This window comes from Mustelus asterias, chromosome 2 (assembly GCF_964213995.1).
Source record: "Mustelus asterias chromosome 2, sMusAst1.hap1.1, whole genome shotgun sequence".
NCBI lineage: Eukaryota > Metazoa > Chordata > Chondrichthyes > Carcharhiniformes > Triakidae > Mustelus > Mustelus asterias.
The window spans coordinates 95,194,783-95,213,859 of NC_135802.1; the positions used below are offsets into that span (position 1 = coordinate 95,194,783).

Consider the following 19,077-nt stretch of genomic DNA (forward strand, 5'->3'; position numbering starts at 1 on the left):
CTCAGAACCCTAGCATTCCTAACTTTAGGAAACTTAAAATGCCCTATTCTGAAAGCTCCATTTATTATAGAGCAGTTGGTGTAGTCTCAGTGAAGCCGTTTACAAATTTTGCATCACCACAAAAACAAGGTTTACTCTCAATCTAATCTAAATTCATCCATACTGTGGTTGCTCCTTCCAAAAGGATCCCTGACTCTAAGGTCATTAATTATTTCTACCTCATTACAGAGGACCAGGTCTAGGATAGCTTGCGCCCTCGTAGGTTCCATTACATACTGTTTGAGGAAGCTATCGCGGATACATTCTATGAACTCCTCCTCAAGGCTGCCTTGACCGACCTATTTTGACCAATTGACATGTAGATTAAAATCACCCATAATTGCCATACCATTTTTACATGCACCAGTTATTTTCTTGTTTATTGCCCCCCCCACCATGATGTTATTATATCGTGGCCTATAGACTACATCAGTGACTTTTTCTCCTTACTATTTCTGATTTCCACCCAAATGGATTCAACCTTTTTCTCCATAGAACTTGCATCATCTCTCACAACTGCCTTGATGATGTCATCCTTAAATATCAGACTACACCACCTCCCTTACCTTCCTGTCTGTCCTCCCAGTCTGATACCCCTGGATATTTAATTCCCAGTCATGACCACCCTGCAACCATGTCTCTGTAATGGCCACTAAATCATACTCATTCGCGATCAACTCATTTACCTGGTTTTGAATGTTACGAGCATTTAGGTAAAGTGCCTTATGCTAGTTTTTAATACCTTCTTTTTGAATCCTAACACCCCCATTAATGACATCTCCCAAGTTCTCCTTCCTTTTAACTTTTTTCATAATTTTCCACGTAATTGAACCGTCCTCCCCACATGCTCGCCTGCTGCTTTGCTTCCCATTAACCATTATACTTCCCATAGTTTTACCCTTCCCTCCCACTTGCTAGTTTAAAGTCCTTGTGACCAAACCCAAACAAATGGAGATTGAGATTAAACCCAAACAAACAGCTCATCAGTCTGGTTGAACCCAAGATAGCAGCAGGGGAATAGGATAGAGTTAGTGAAAAGATACAAATTTTTCGACCATGGCTTTGGTCTTCCCAATGTTTGAAGAAATGACAGCTTAAAGGCTGAATCTTGGACAAACAGTTTGGCAGCAGAGGCACAGTTGACAGAGGTAGTGGTAACAGCATGTTATCAGCATGTGTGGAAGCCAATATATCACCAAGCATCATCCAAACGAGGAAGGAAATCTGGCCAAAAACATTATAAGTAGCAAGGCAGAATAATAGTGATGGGTTGAGGCAAGATATCTGTCAGGTGAGAAGAAAGGTGGCCCAACAAAAGATCAGGACAGGAGGACCCAAAAAGCACAGGGAATAAAAAGAAGCATTTAGCTCTGATATGGAGTGATGCACAGAGAAATCAAGTTACACAGGCATTACAGATATTAGAACCAAAATAGAATTATTCAGCATAGATTGCAGTGGTTCAGCACATAGTGTTTCTACAGATCACAATGGCCCGTACCTTCATCAGAGTGACAATCTCCAGCAAAGCCCTTGACTGGGAAGAAAGATGTGGTGTGTGGGTGCCCAGGGAAAGGCTCAGTCTGGGTGTTTAGTTATTCTGGAGGTAGAAGTGATTTTTTTCCTTCTACCTTTCTCAGAGTAACTACCACATACCCTGGACATTCGCTCTTCCACCTTCTTCCATCGGGAAAAGATGGAAAAGTCTGAGGTTATGTACCAACCGACTCAAGAACGGTTTCTTCCCTGCTGCTGTCAGACTTTTGAATGTACCCATCTATCTTTCTCTACACCCCAGCTATGACTAATACTACATTCTGCACTGTCTCATTTCCTTCTCTCTGAACAGTATGCTTTGTCTGTACAGCGTGCAAGAAACAATACTTTTCACAGTATACTAATACATGTGACAATAATAAATCAAATCTAAGGGTAAAACTGGCAACCTCAACCAATAAGTGATTTAAATTGCATGTCAGATGGCTCCCACCACAGTATAACTGTCCAGGGGAAGTTTGCACTTCTGAACAATTGCTGGATAAATCTTTACAAGGGAACTTTCTAGAGGGATTCCCGAGTGCATCATGGAGGTACCCCTAAATGCAATGCTGGAGAATGAGAAAGTTATAGGTCAGTGCAGATAGAGGAGGGGGAAGAGATGGCATGAAAGAGACCAAAGGGCAGAGTAAAGTTGCCATGAATTTATATTGCAATTTTAATGTTAAAAAAAAGGTGCTATAGGAACACATGAGCAACAATGAATGTCAAAGCAGAAGAGCACAGACGAAGAATAGTGACAAGAAACTGGATCAAAGATGTGGGTTTTAAGCAAGATCTTAATGGGGATGGTAAATGGAAGGAAATCCGGAGACTTTGATACAAAGTGAGCCACTTCAGATTGTTTTTTATTCCTACCTCACTATATGGCTCAGAGATGACTGTGTATAATTCCGAAATCAGGGAACTCTTGCCTTTTAAACTGGATGCATAGCTGGATATTGAAGTCTCGGGTAGTGCCTGAATTCAAAGTAAAAAACAAGTTAAAAATACAATACAATGGATATAAATTTAAAAGCAATGTCCATTTCACTTCAATAAAAGCCTATTTGAATATTTTTCTATGAAGAGCTTTTGACACAGAAGGACCTTGGAGAGGCATTCACCCTCCACCTATAGTCACATCCCATTGTGCCACATCTGATATAGTTCTGGTTTCACCACAATTCTGCTTAAAACAGACCAGTAACTTGCTCTTGTTTCTCCCCAAGAAACTTGGTAATATCTCTACTTGCAATTCTATTTTTTCCCCCTACCATCGAGATGCAAGTCATCATACACATTGCTTTATACTGATACAAATTAGCACAAATCAAAAACATTTAAATTGATTCACAGAAAAGGCAACATTCCACAAAACATTTAATACATTTAAGATTGGACTGCAACTTGCTAATATATTTTAAATATGAATAATTTAATATGTAATTTTTACATCAAGTGTCAGCTTAGTTCATTGGTAGAGAGAGGGTCACTATAGTCAGGAGCACTTAATTTAAGCTGCCAATTCAATGCAGCGCTGAAGATGTGCAGCACTGTCAGAGGTCTTTCAGAATCTAAATAGAGATCTCATCAGCCTTCCCTGGCGGGACATGAAAATCCCATGCCAGTATTCAAAGTAGGGCAGTTCTCCCGACATCCTGATTAATATTTAGCCAAATATCAAAACTGACGAGCAATTGCTCATTGATGGGCGATATAACTCACGAGGCTAGAGGTACTTGGGGAAATAAAGGCTTTTATTGACTACAACAATAGAGCTACCACATATAATACACGATCCCAGACTAAAGGGTCCCAGACAGAGCAGTGACCTTTATACCTCTCCCAGGAGGCGGAGCCCGACTGGGATGTACCATAAGAACTATATTACAGGTAGAACAGCCCAACCCTAACCCCAACAGTAACATGTAGAACAGCCCAACCCTAACCCCAACAGTAACATATATACAGACTCAGTACTGGCCAGACCCTGGCTCAGCACTACCTGGTGGGAACCAACAATGGTTCACCACATTCACCCCTCCTTTGAAAACAAAGGCCGGCGGGGTACAAAACACAGAACAATTGTTCATCAGTCTATAAGTTCAGACGGTCTGGGGGACCGCACCGTCGTTGTGACCTCCTCAACACCGGCGATGACACCGGTGTAGGCACTCGCGGTGGCGTTCTCCCCAAGGCGGTGTCCAACGGCTCCTCCAATGTCTCACGGGCCGGTAGACCCAGAGGTGGTGACAATCCGCTGAACTCGGGCACGCCTTGAAGTGGCAACCATCTCCTGGACTCAGGCAAGCTGTATACGGGAGTAAAAGGGTTAAGTGATGGTCCCGATGCTGCCCGCGCCGTGTCAGGAGGGAAAATAATAGTTGGGGGGTCTCTAACAGGAGGTATGGGAGCGACAGGGGTTTCCAAGCCCCCTGCTGACACCAGGTCTCGAATCGAGACCGTGTCCTCTCGCCCGTCAGGGTATGCCACATAGGCATACTGAGGGTTGGCGTGGAGGAGATGGACCTGTTCAACCAAAGGGTCGGACTTGCGGGTCCTAACATGTCGCTGCAGGAGGACAGGTCCTGAGTACGTCAATCAAGACGGTAATGAGGTCCCAGAGGAAGACTTCCGAGGGAATGAAAACAATCTCTCATGGGGAGTAGCGTTGGTTGCCGTACACAGGAGTGAGCGTATGGAGTGGAGCGCATCAGGGAGCACCTCTTGCCAACCGGAGACTGGAAGGCCTTTAGACTTCAATGCCAGTAAGACAGCCTTCCAGACTGTAGCATTCTCACATTCAACCTGTCCGTTACCCCTAGGGTTGTAGCTCGTGGTTCTACTAGAGGCAATTCCATATGAGAGCAGGAATTGCCTCAAGTCATCGCTCATGAACGACGAGCCCCTATCGCTATGGATGTAACAGGGGTACCCGAACAGGGTGAAAAGATCACGAAATGCCTTGATAACCGTGGCAGCGGTCATATCGGAACAAGGAATGACAAAGGGGAATCGTGAGTACTCATCAACCACATTGAGGAAGTACACGTTCCGATCTGTCGAGGGAAGGGGGCCCTTAAAATCTACACTCAGTCTTTCGAATGGACGAGTGGCCTTAACGAGTTGTGCCCTGTCAGGTCGGTAGAAGTGCGGTTTGCATTCCGCGCATACCCGGCAGCTTCTGGTTATAGACCTGACATCCTCCACCGAGTAGGGTAGATTCCGGGCTTTTATGAAGTGGAAGAGCCGAGTGACCCCCGGATGGCAGAGGTCATTGTGGAGAGCCTGCAATCGATTCTCCTGCATACTAGCGCATGTTCCACGTGACAGGGCATCAGAGGGCTCGTTGAGTTTCCCTGGACGATACATGATGTCGTAATTATAGGTGGAGAGTTTGATTCTCCACCTCAAGATCTTATCGTTCTTGATCTTGCCCCGTAACGTGTTATTGAACATGAACGCCACGGACCGCTGGTCCGTGAGCAGGGTGAACCGTTTTCCCGCCAAGTAATGGCGCCAATGCCGGACGGCCTCCACAATGGCCTGGGCCTCCTTTTCCACCGCCGAATGTCGAATTTCGGGGCCTTGGAGGGTGCGAGAGAAAAAGGCGACGGGCCTGCCGTGTGGCGGCCAGGGCGAAATCCGATGCATCACTCTCCACCTGGAAGGGGATGGACTCATCGATAGCGTGCATCGTGGCTTTCGCGATGTCGGCTTTTAGTTTTTCAAAGGCCAAACGAGCCTCTGGTGCTAGGGGAAAAGAGGTAGACTTGATGAGCAGACGGGCTTTGTCCGCGTAATTGGGAACCCACTGTGCGTAGTAAGAGAAGAAGCCTAAGCATCTTCTCAGTGCTTTTACACTAGTGGGCAGGGGAAGTTCGAGGAGGGGACGCATACGGTCTGGATCAGGGCCAATGACCCCGTTTTCCACCACGTATCCGAGGATAGCTAGGCGGCGCGTGCGAAATACACACTTCTCCCTGTTGTAGGTCAGATTCAGGCGAGATGCAGTGCGTAGGAATCTAAGGTGGTTGGCATCGTGGTCCTGCTGGTCATGGCCGCAGATGGTGACATTATCCAGGTACGGGAAGGTAGCCCGCAGTCCGTTATGGTCCACCATTCGGTCCATAGCACGCTGGAAGACCGAGACCCCATTCGTGACACCAAAAGGAACCCTTAGAAAATGATACAAGCGACCATCCGCCTCAAAAGCCGCGTATTGACGGTCCTCTGGGCGAATGGGGAGCTGATGGTAAGCAGACTTTAGGTCGATGGTGGAGAACACCCGGTACTGCGCAATCTGATTGACCATGTCAGATATGCACGGGAGGGGATACGCATCCAGCTGCGTGTATCTGTTAATGGTCTGACTATAGTCTATGACCATCCGGGGTTTGTTCCCACTCTTGACCACCACGACCTGCGCTCTCCAAGGACTAGCGCTAGGTTGTATGATCCCTTCCTTGAGGAGCCGCTGAACCTCAGATCGAATGAAGATCCGATCCTCAGCGCTGTAACGCCTACTCTTAGTCGCGATGGGCTTGCAGCCTGGCACGAGATTCTGGAATAAAGAGGGTGCGGTAATCTTAAGCGTCGAGAGGCTACAGATGGAGCGCGTTGGGCAGTTTAGAGGCTGCGAGTCTCCCACTGAAAGCGGAGGGAGTGGCCCACCGTACTGTAGGGTTACACTCTTCAAGTGGACCATGAAATTTAGTCCTAGGAGTATTGGCACGCAAAGGTGCAGTAACACCAGGAGCTTGAAGCTCTCGTAAACCGTGCCCTGCACCGTCAGATTTACCACGCAACTCCCTAGCACGGTGACAGACCGGGACCTTGACGCCATCGAAATTGTCTGCTTGACAGGCTGAATCCGGAGGCCACACCGCTTCACGGCGTCTGGGTGAATGAAGCTTTCCGTGCTCCCGCTGTCAAACAGACAATAAATCGTGCGTTTGTTTACCTGTATGTTCATCATGGACTTGTCGAGTCTGAGGCTTTGCCTGGTCCAGGATGATCGACGCCATCGTTGGTTCGTGGGCGCCACTGCAGGCAGCTGAGATGGATGATGACGACCCCTGCTGGTCATTCGCGGTCGGTGCCGACCAAAATGGCTGCCCCCATAGGTCGCATGTGGGCGATGGCGCCAAAACCAGTGGCCCCTGGTGGTCGCGCGTCTCTTGCGACTCCGTCGTCTGGAATGGCGGCGTCCTGGCCTCGCACGTGGAAGAAGCCCTTGACGATGCCGACGACGAGGAAACCGGCTCCGGGGAGTCACACGCTGCACTGCTGTTCCTGGATGGAAGTTTGGATCGGCATACCTTCGAATAATGCCCCTTCTTGCCGCAGGCGGAGCACAACACCGCTTTAGTGGGACATCGCTGCCGAGGGTGCTTCACTCCCCCACAGAAGTAACATCGCGAGCCGCCTGGAGCTGCTGCCGTCGTCAGGCCCGAGGGTGGGAACGCAATCACGCAGTTTTTCGGTCCCACTGAATGAAGTGGGGTCTGTGACTGCCCCTGCCACGCTGTCTCCACGTGGTCGTCGGGGTACATCGCCAGACTTTTGGAGGCCGTTTCTAGCGCATCCGCTAGCTCTATGGACTTAGTGAGATCGAGATTACCTTGGCTCCAACAGCCGAAGGCGGATGTAAGACGAGCCGTTTCCCGCCACAAACGCATCTCGAGCAAGGTCGTTCATGTTCTGGTCTGCCGACACTGCTTTGCAGTTACAGCCCCTGGCTAGCTGTAGGAGCTCGCACGCGTACTGTTCCGTCGTTTCGCCGGGCTGCCGCCGTCGAGTGGCTGAGATATCGAGCATGCATCTCGTTCGGCGGTTTAATGTAGCGCTTCTTAAGAAGCTCAAGGGCCCCATTGTAGTCGGTGGCCCCACGGATTGCTAAATATACAGCGTCGCTTACCCTCGCGTGGAGGACGGGGAGTCTGTCGGTGGTGACCGCTGCGGAGGCTTCGAGGTAATCCTGAAAGCATTTCAACCAGTGGTCGAAGGTGTTCGAGGCGCCCGCCGCACGTGGGTCCAACGTAAGCCGTTCGGGTTTAAGCATTTGCTCCATGTTCTCTGTGTCGTTTTTTTTTCAACGAAGAGAGTTCAATTGTAGTCAATAAAATTGATGCGCGATATAACTCACGAGGCTAGAGGTACTCGGGGAAATAAAGGCTTTTATTGACTACAATAGAGCTACCACATATAATACACGATCCCAGACTAAAGGGTCCCAGACAGAGCAGTGACCTTTATACCTCTCCCAGGAGGCGGAGCCCGACTTGGATGTACCATAAGAACTATATTACAGGTAGAACAGCCCAACCCTAACCCCAACAGTAACATGTAGAACAGCCCAACCCTAACCCCAACAGTAACATATATACAGACTCATAGTACTGGCCAGACCCTGGCTCAGCACTACCTGGTGGGAACCAACAATGGTTCACCACACTCATCTAATGTACTATTGTGGGATTTTACTACGCAAAGTGGTTGGAGCTCAATTATTCATCTGATCTAAAGAAAAGACAATGAACAGAAGAACCTAGTGGAGCTCCAATCATGACCAGGGCAATTTCCGAACCACTCTGGTAATGGTAACATTCTGCAACAGTCTTCACATCACGTCAAGGATGGCAAATTCCTCAGAATGGCCCATTAAAAACAGATGAGTCAATTATTCCAGGGATCATAGAAATCATAGAATCATAGAAACCCTACAGTGCAGAAGGAGGCCATTCGGCCCATCGAGTCTGCACCGACCACAATCCCACCCAGGTCCCACCCCCACACATCTACCCGCCAATCCCTCTAACCTACGCATCCCAGGACTCTAAGGGGCAATTTTTAACCTGGCCAATCAACCTAACCCGCACATCTTTGGACTGTGGGAGGAAACCGGAGCACCCGGAGGAAACCCACGCAAACACGAGGAGAATGTGCAAACTCCACACAGACAGTGACCCGAGCCGGGAATCGAACCCGGGACCCTGGAGCTGTGAAGCAGCAGTGCTAACCACTGTGCTACCGTGCCGCCCACGATAGATTCTGGAAAATCTACAAACAACAGTACTTTTATGAAACATTACAAAATTAAACATTGCACATCCTGTGGGTAAATAATGTGCATTTTGACGGATGGGTTTATGATCTGCAAACAACAACTTTAGTGATAAACAATGGTGCTACACACCTTTTTACTTCATAATTCAGGTTCAGACCTTCCAGTCAGCCACGTCGCAAGATCAATACCATTGGCCAAGCTTAAAACTGCCCCATAGCTTTGTGCTGGAGCCTTTAGACCGCTCTGTTCTGGCCCATTAACAAAAGTCATGAAGTCCCCACCACTTAATAGGGAGGGCTCTGGTACTGATATTACTTTCCCTCTTTACACACTGGACAGTTTATATGAATCCATGTTGTTTGTTTATAGGCCTATGCATTGCTACAGATAAATGAAAGTTTATGTATCAGTCACAAGTAAGGCTTACATTAACACTGCAATGAAGTTATTGCGAAATTCCCCCAGTCGCCACACTACGGCACCTGTTTGGGTCAATGCACCGAACCAGCACATCTTTCAGATTGTGGGAGGAAACCGCAGCACCCAGAGGAAACCCACGCAGACACGGGGAGCAAGTGCAAACTCCACACAGACAGTGATCCAAGCCAGCAATCCCTGGCGCTGCGAGGTCCGTTTGTGTTGCCATTGGTTGCATACAAAATATGGCATTACTTCCTGCAGTTTGAATACTTGACTATTTATTATGCTCACTCAGCAATGGGAACTTTTAAAGTAATTTGTTAGGGGTTACATCTCTCTGGGGTTGGTGTTCCATTGATGTGATTCCCAATTCTTGCTAATCGGATTCTCCTCAAATTCCTTCCAATTTCATCTCTTCCACTCCAAATTATTCAAAAGACTTCATTACGAAAAAGGGACAAAAGACTGACGACAGAAGAATCCATTTTTAGTAAATTAATGGGAAGAGAAAACCAGAGTTGTTAACTACTACAAAACCATACATTAAATGGAAACCATCTGACAAGCTTCAATGTTGATGTAATAGAGCAACAATTAAATAAGACTGCAGCAATTTCAGAGTACAGAGAGTGCTTTTTCACTCAGACAGTATACTAGTGAGTACACTTCTTTTATTATGCCTATATCAAAGGGCTGCGGGTATGGAAGAAAAGCTGTAATGCTCAATATTATATAAAAGAGCCCCCTCACCCCACAAACTCTGCTATTCTCTCTACTTCAAAGAAAAAAATGACTCATCACCAGTTTCACTGAGAAGTGTTTGTGAAGAGTCTAATCAGAATAGCAGAGAGTTTGCATTGTAATCACAATTCTGTAGATTTCATTAAATCTAACATGCAAAGACTATTTTGAGAACTTGTCATCAAGTCACTTTCTCTTGTTGCAAAATTCCACATGGCAAGTCAAATCGGTGTCTCTATTACTGCTTTAAATATGTTATTCCATCTGCAACACTACTCATGATTGGTGTATCTGCAACCCTAGATTGCTTTACTTTTCCACCTCTTTCAGACCCTTAAACCCAAGGGATAAATGGCTTCCTTACTCCGACCAAAGTAAGGCCTCATTCACGTATTTGGAAATTCATTTGCTGTTTATATGCCCATTCTGCAATTTTATTAATGTATTCCTATATTGTATTGACGTCCTCTCTTAACTACACCCAACAATGCCTCTCAGGAACTCAGTCTGAAAGCCCAGGAGTCTGCAGTTAGGTCAATAATGGCAGAACCACAGTAAAGATGTTTCCATCCCCACACTGCTCATGCCTCACTTAAATAAAAACATGAAATGGCCAGAGTGCACTGACAGAAGGCCCCTCATCTCCCCCCGACCTTCAAGAATCTGTGCAAATCATCAAGGTCAATCTGCTCATGCAGCACTTGCTGTGTAAAATGTTCTTCCTCACACCATCTTCCCACATCTCCCCCACCAACTAACTTTGATGCATCTCTTGCCAAAAATCTAAAATGTGTCCATTAATCCTTGCACCATCAGCTGCTGGGAACAACTTTCTATCTAAACCTGTCTTAAGCTTATACACCCGCCATATCTCCACTCAGCCTCCTTTGTTCCAAGGAGAGCCCTACTTTATAGCTAAATTCCCTCCATTCTGGGTCCAAACATCCTTCCTAAAAAGTGTGATCAGAAGTAGATGCAATACTCAACTTGTGGCTTCACCAGCACTTTGTAAAAGATTAAGCATAAGTTCCCTGCTTTTGTACACATTTCCATTTACGAAGCCGAACTCTCATATGCTTTGCTAACCCCCAATTTATCAATGTATCCTACCACCTTCAAAAGATAAATGCACAGGTATTAAGCTTGTATTGCCCAACCTCACATCTGCCCACATTCAATGCCCAACCTCACATCTGCCCACATTCAATGCCCCACTTCACATCTGCTCGTATTCAATGCCATCTGACACTCATCTGTCAATTCTGCTAACTTATTTATGGCCCTCAGTATCTTCCTCATTACATGTCAATTTTGAAATGGTACTCGGCCCTGTTACCTCTAGTCTCACTTCCCTTACCCACCTGGATGCTAGGTATGTGAACCAAGCAACTTATTCAAAGCATACCCAGTATTTTCACCCTGTTACGTCTACCATCATCGCTTCTCTTGATTTGTCAGATTCCTTTTCCTTAGTAAACATCGATACAAAGTATTCAAGCCTTACCCTGCACCACAAGAGCATACATCCTTTGTCCTCAGTAGGTCCCACCCCACCTCTTATTACCCACTTACAATTTACATGTCAGATGATTATTTTGGGTTCCCTTTTATGTTTACTGCCTTTCTATTCTCATTCTCTTCACCAGTTTTATTTTCCTCTTCAGTTTCCCCCCTGAACTTATTGTATTTGTGGTGTGGAGATGCCGGCATTGGACTGGGGTAAGCACAGTAAGAAGTCTCACTTCTTACTTATTGTATTTGGCCAGGTTATTGCTTGAAGAATTCAAGTGACGTGCATACCATATTCTCGATCTCCCTGACTTTTGTTCCCCACCATTCCCTCTTCTTGGAATGTACCTCATCCGCATCCGAAACATCGGCTCCTTTATCCCGTCAAACTTTTACCATGGCTCAATTCTCTCATCACATTGAAGTTAGCCTTCTTTTAATTTAGAAATTCTATTTTAGATTGTTCCTTACTTTTATCTAATCTTATGATACAATGATCATTTAACCAAAACGTTCTCCTGCAGGTATTTAGTCCATACGGCCCATCTCTTTCCGTAGCACCAGATCTGGTATTTTCTTCTTCCAAGTTCTCATTTAAAGAAAACAGTTCAGATATTCTTGTGCCTTTTATTTACTTCAACATTATCCCAATTGATATTTGGGTAATTAATATCCCAACATCCTTTGTTCTTGCACATCCGATTTCCCTGCAAATTTACCCCTCTCACTATGTGGAAGCCTAATGCATAACCCAGTAGCATGATTATGCCCTGATGGCATCTCGACTCCTAACCAAATGGACTCTACTTTCTCCTGAAGGAGATCCTTCTTTCAACACTACAATGTCTTCCCTAAACCAGCTCTGCCACCAGCCCACCTCCTCCCCTGCTTTCCTTTCTCCTTCCCTATTTTTCTGAAGACTGAATATTAAATGACCAGGCCTCACCATTTTGAAGCCATGTTTCCATTATTGCCACATGGCTATCTGCACGTGCAGCTCACCAACAGAGTTCAGCACATTTTGCGAATTAAATGAAAGAGTTCTAAACCAGTCTTTGGATTCCTCATAGTTCATGTTAGTCTGCTCTTATTTAAGATGTTCACTTCTCTAGTACTAACCAACACATTATGCACTTGATTTGTCTTTTCTACTTCAACATGTTGGTGCCTCGCCCGCCAATTTAGTTTAAACTCTCCCCAGCCATCTTCATGAACCTCCTTGCATGGACATTGCTCCTAGTGCTATTGAGGTGCAATCTTCCCCAGTGCTATCTGTGGTAAACCACTATTAAGCTTATTGCCCGTGTGTGACATGCCTGGGCATGCCCCTGCCGGCCCGGCCTGAGACTCCTCCCCCCCCTTGTCCAGGTATAAAGGTGACTGCTCCCCACCCCCCTGCCTCAGTCTCTGGACCAGTTCATCAGCATGGGTGTGCTCCAAGTCTTTAGCGAATAAAAGCCTATTTGTTCTTGCATACAAACTAGTCTTTGCTTGATTGATAGTGCATCAATTTTATTTGCAACAAGTTTTGGGATGGAGCAGATACTAAAACCCGATTAGATTAGAATTGGATCCTCCAGCCGCAGGAGCCTCTAACAGCTTCGATCACTGGCTGCGATGTTTCGAAACTTTCCTCACCGCCTCCGTCATCCAGACCGAAACTGACAAGCTACACGTGCTCCATGCCCGGGTAAGTGATCAAGTATTCTCGATTATTAGAGACGCTGAAACTTACGAGGATGCAATGGAACTTTAAAAGGCCAGTACAACAAACAGTCTAATGAAATCTACGCCAGACATCTTCTGGCTACTCACTGACAACAGCCAGGAGAATCGGGCGATCAATTCCTGCGTGCGTTGCGAGCATTTGGCAGGGCCTGCAACTGCAAGGCTGTAACAGCCGCCCAAAACACTGAGGACTTAATCAGATGTCTGTGTCACAGGTATCAGGTCAAACTATATCCGACAACGACTGCTGGAACAGGGTGGGCTGGACCTACAAAAGACTGTGGCGCTTGCCGACTCGTTAGAGGTGGCCTTCCATAACCTCGATGCCTACACCCCCGACCACGGGGGCGCATCGTGGACACCGCGGCCACCGCCACCTCTGTACTCGGGAGGGCCACAGGCCTACGCCACGCCACGTCCCACCAATGACCCGACCGCTGCGGCAGTCTCCGGAGGCCCGAAGTACTACTTCTGCGGCCTGGGGAAGCACCCCTGACAACGCTGTCCGGCGAAGGATGCAATCTGCTCCGGGTGTGGAAAGAAGGGCCATTATGCGAAGCTGTGCAGGGCGAAATCAATCTCCAAGCCCAGTAGCGCTGCGTGCGACCCGTGGGGGCCGCCATCTTGGGCGCCGGTAGCCACGTGTGAGCCGTGCGGACTGCCATCTTGGATGCCGTCAGCCGCGTCGCAAAATCCAACGGTGGCTTTGGTTACGCTGGACCAATCCAAGCCTCACCAACTCGCCAGGTCCATGATGGACATCGGGGTAAACGGTCGCACTACAAACTGTTTATTTGACTGTGGGAGTACGGAGAGCTTTATTCACCCTAACACAGTGAGTCGCTACGCCCTTTCAGTACTGCCAGTGAAGCAAACGATCTCCATGGCTTCAAAGTCCCACTCGGTGGATGTCCTCGGATACTGCGTGGCGACCCTGACTGTACGGGGCACAGTGTACAAAAACTTCAGGCTCCTCGTGCTGCCACAACTCTGCGCTGCCGTACTCCTGGGGCTAGATTTCCTGTGTCACCTTAAGAGTGTCACCATGGAGTATAATGGGCCTTTCCCCCCGCTCTGTTTGCAATCAGCAGTTCTTAGATCGCCCACCGCGCACCACCTGCAGCCTCTCGACCCTTAAAGTCGCCCCTCCCTCACAGTTTGAAAATCTCACCCCCGACTGCAAGCCCATCGCCACCAAGAGCAGCCGGTACAGTGCTGGAGACGGAGCTTTTATCAGGTCTGAAGTACAACGGCTCCTCGGGGAGGGGATCATTGAGGCCAGTACCAGCCCCTGGAGAGCCCAAGTAGTCGTTAAGACTGGGGAGAAACATCGCATGGTCATTGACTACAGTCAGGCCATTAACCGCTACATGCAGCTGGACGTGTACCCCCTTCCCCACATATCTGGCATGGTTAATCAGATTGCGCAATATTAGGTGTTCTCCACCATCGACTTAAAATCTGCAGACCACCAGCTCCCTATCCGCCCGGAAGACCGCCAATATACTGCCTTCGAGGCGAATGGCCGCCTCTATCACTTCCTTAGGGTCCCCTTCGGCGAGACCAACGGGGTCTTGGTTTTCCAGCGTGAGATGGACCGAATGGTAGACCAGAACAGGCTGTGGGCCACCTTCCTGTACCTGAATAACGTCACCATCTGCGGCCATGATCAGCAGGACCACGACACCAACCTCCACAAATTATTCCACACCGCCACACTCCTAAATCTGACCCATAATAAGGAGAAGTGCGTATTCCGCACACGCCGCCTTGCCATCCTTGGTTATGTTGTGGAAAACGGGGTCATCGGTCCCGATCCCGACCGCATGCGTCCCCTCCTGGAACTTCCCCTCCCCACCAGCCTCAAAGCACTGAGGAGATGCCTGGGCTTCTTCTCGTATTACGCCCAGTGGGTCTCCAATTATGTGGATAAAGCCCGTCCGCTCATCAAATCCACCTCTTTTCCCCTGACGGCAGAGACCAGCCTGGCCTTCGACCGCATCAAAGCAGACATCGCGAAGGCCATGATGCACGCTGTAGACGAATCCATCCTGTTCCAGGTGGAGAGCGATGCGTCTGACTTCACCCTAGCCACCACCCTTAACCAGGCGGGCAGACCCGTGGCCTTCTTCTCACAAACCCTCCAAGGCCCTGAAATTCAACACTGCTCTGTCGAGAAGGAGGCCCAAGCCATAGTGGAAGCTGTACGGCACTGGCGCCACTACTTAGCTGGTAAATGATTCACCCTACTCACGGACCAACGGTCAGTTGCATTCATGTTTAACAACACGCAGCAGGACAAGATCAAAAATGATAAAATATTGAGGTGGAGAATCGAGCTTTCCACCTACAATTACGACATCTTATACCGGCCCGGGAAGCTCAATGAGCCCCCAGACGCCCTGTCCCGGGGAATATGTGCCAGCGCACAAATAGACCAATTGCAGACTCTCCACAACGACCTCTGCCACCCGGGAGTCACCAGGTTTTTTCACTTCATTAAAGCCCGTAACCTGCCCTACTCCATTGAGGAAGTCAGGTCTATAACCAGACACTGCCAGGTCTACGCAGAGTGCAAGCCGCACTTCTATCGGCCAGACAGAGCACACCTCAAAGGCCACCCACCCTTTCGAACGCCTAAGCGTCGACTTCAAAGGCCCCCTCCCCTCTTCTGACCGCAACATATACTTCCTCAATGTCATTGATGAATATTCATGTTTCCCCTTCGCTATTCCTGCTCGGATATGACCTCGGCCACGGTCGTCAGGGCCCTGCACAGCCTCTTCACCCTGTTCGGTTTCCCTAGCTATATCCATAGCGACTGGGGATCCTCCTTTATGAGTGATGAGCTGCTCTCCAAAGGCATAGCCTCGAGTAGGACCACCAGCTACAACCCCAGGGGGAATGGACAGGTAGAGAGGGAGAACGCGACAGTCTGGAAGGCCGTTTTACTAGCTCTGAGGTCTAAAGGTCTTCCAGTCACCCGCTGGCAAGAGGTCCTCCCTGATGCACCACACTCGATTAGATCACTCCTTTGCACAGCTACCAATGCTACCCCTCACGAAAGAATGTTTGTTTTCCCCAGATAGTCCTCCTCGCGGACCTCACCACCGTCTTGGCTGACGTCCCCAGGCCCTGTCATGCTCCGGAAGCACGTGATGACCCATAAGTCGGACCCCCAGGTCGAAAGGGTCCAACTCCTCCACGCCAACCCCCAATATGCCTATGTGGCGTACGCCGACGGGCGGGAGGACACAGTCTCCATTCGAGACTTGGCACCCACAGGTGCCCCAGGGACCACGACGACCCACAACCCCACACCCCCAACCCCTATATACAGCACGCCTGAGCCCCAGGAGCCGCCACCACGCACCCGACAATCGGAATGGACTACAGACGACTCTAGCGACTACGGCCTGGCACCTGAACCAACACCGCGGCCACCGGAACCGACACCACAACCGGCACTATGGCGGTTGCAGCGGCAGATCAAGCCCCGAGAGAGACTAAATTTGTAAATTTATAATTCTGTAAATATCGTTCCACCCACCTCACCGGACTCTTTTAAAAGCAGGGGCTGAATGTGGTAAACCACTGTTAAGCTTATTGCCCGTGTGTGAGACATGCCTAAGCATGCCCCTGCCGGCCCTGCCCGAGACTCCTCCCCCCCCCAGTCCAGGTATAAAGGCGACTGCTCCCCACCCCCCTCCCTCAGTCTCTGGACCAGTTCATCAGCATGGGTGTGCTCCAAGTCTTTTGCTAATAAAAGCCTATTTGTTCTTGCATACAAACTAGTCTTTGCTTGATTGATAGTGCATCACTATCATAATGCTCCATGAATCTTAAGACCTCCCTCAAACCATACCATGATCCTCCTCATTTTCCTATTTCTACTCTCGCTAGTAGTTTGCTCTGTGAACAATCCAGAGATTAACTTCAATGTCCTTTTTCCTAACTCCCATCGACCCCTCTATGTTCATAGTACCTCAGTACTGTATCTGTGCTCTCTTCCATTGGTCCCAACATCTCAAAATCTGACTCACTCCCCTCCCTTGCAGAATATTCTGCATCCTCTCCCTAATGTCCTTTACCTGGCAGCAGGAAGGCAACTTTCCATGTGAGACTCACTTACAGTTAGAGATACATCTATTCATCCCAAGATCTATATCTAAATTTCTTCTTGAAATCACTCAATGTTTTGGCCTGAACTACTTTGTGTTAGTGAATTCCACAGATCCACCACTCTCCGGATGAAGAAATTTCTCCTCACCTCAGTCCCAGGCGTTTTGCCCCTTATCCTCAAACTATGACCAGCTAGTTCCAGTGTTGTCACTTCCAGCATTCACCAATACTGAGGCCCCACACCCCACAAAGGCTACTGCAGTTTCTGCCACTTCCTACTCTTCCAAAAGGCAGTCCATCCAACATCCTGAACACACTCTAGTAGTAGTACGCCATAAAACTGTACTCTGTTTACTTGTATGAATCATAGAATCATAATACCCTACAGTGCAGAAAGAGGCCATTCGGCCCATCGAATCTGCACCGACCACAATCCAACCCAGGCCCTACCCCCATATCCCTACATATTTTATCCACTAATCCCTCTAACCTACACATCTCAGGAAACTAAGGGGCAATTTTATCATGGCCAATCAACCTAACCCGCACATCTTTGGACTGTGGGAGGAAACTGGAGCACCCAGAGGAAACCCACGCAGACACGAGGAGAATGTGCAAACTCCACACAGACAGTGACCCAAGCCGGGAATCGTATGCTTTTAAATAGCAATTTAGTAAGATAATGTTACGATAAATGACTTACACTGACTGCTCAATTTGAACATAGGGAGTTAGCGAGAACTATACCTTAAATTCAGAAAGCCATTCCTCCACTACTCCTTTGTCTGTGGCCAACATCTTTGTATTGCACTTGGTTCAACTTTTATGAAAGAAAAGCACAAAATTAGAATGATATCTAAAATAATGACATGAATCTAACTGTTAACATACAGATAAAATAATTTGTTTAGTGATAACTGGGATACTTTCAAAAGAAATAAGATAATATAACAAATGGGCCATACATAGAAGCCAAATATGATATGACTGCAAAGTAATTTAATGGCCATGTATCTTCTGAGATTCACTTTTTATCCAAAGCATTTAATGATTCTTCCCTGCCTCCCCACTTCCTCACAACAACACACCTGGTTTAAAACGAGGTAAGATTGAACTAAAATATCAAGAACTGTTGTAACTGAAAACGATTTGTCTTTTTAAAACTTCATGCAAACTTTACACAGTACTCTAATAATTCTCTTTGAACTGTCGGGTCAACTGCAAGGTAGCAGCCAGTGCACAGTGCAATGTTTTGAATTTAAGCCCAAGTGCAATACTAAGTTAAATATTCGATTTTGCAAGAGGCTTTTCTTCCTGGATGAGTTAACCATGTCTACCACATCAACTACTGAGTGCAGGAAATGACAGGTGCATGAAACCACACCGATGCTGCAACACGTTGAGCTTTTTGGAGTTAGATCGGACAGGTCCAAGGGCTGCTGAGCCATTCAAAACATCAGGCACGCAAAGCAGATAATTATTTGTCACACTTTTGTGCCAATGTAGCAACTGAACAATAAATTTTTCCACTCATTTAAAATTTCTGCATGACCCAAGTCTGGTTTTTCAAACACTGCCTGTTTTTAGATAGCTGAATTTGAATTAAATTTTGCAGGATCAAAGATCATTGGCTTTCAGTCCTTCTGTGCCCGTAAAGGCAGTTTCCATTATTCTTCAAGTGAACCAAAACTGCTTTCTCACACGTTATAATACCTCTGAATAACACTAACCACCTAAATCACAGTACCGAACATTGCAGACACAAAATGCTCTTCACTTTTCTAGATTCTATTCAAAAGGGAAAAGAACATCCTGCTGTTGGGACAGTGTGCCCAGGCTAAATCTAAAATTGACTGACAGATTAAATGATACTTACAAGCAATAAGATAGTTAAATATGGATTTCTCCAA

The 19,077-nt window shown here is 47.4% G+C and overlaps 1 protein-coding gene across 7 annotated transcripts in view; it reads right to left on the minus strand.

Annotated features, from left to right (window-relative positions):
- Window positions 1-19,077, minus strand: part of hycc1 (hyccin PI4KA lipid kinase complex subunit 1) — a 98,345-nt gene that overhangs the window by 47,556 nt on the left and 31,712 nt on the right. For all 7 annotated transcript variants that reach the window (XM_078238653.1, XM_078238615.1, XM_078238672.1 and 4 more), the window contains 2 exons: window positions 17,915-17,987; window positions 2,455-2,556 (listed from right to left, as the gene is read on the minus strand). In XM_078238653.1, the coding sequence (XP_078094779.1) occupies window positions 2,455-2,556; window positions 17,915-17,965 (153 nt within the window). In that variant the 5' untranslated portion in view covers window positions 17,966-17,987. The remainder of the gene's footprint in view (window positions 1-2,454; window positions 2,557-17,914; window positions 17,988-19,077) is intronic.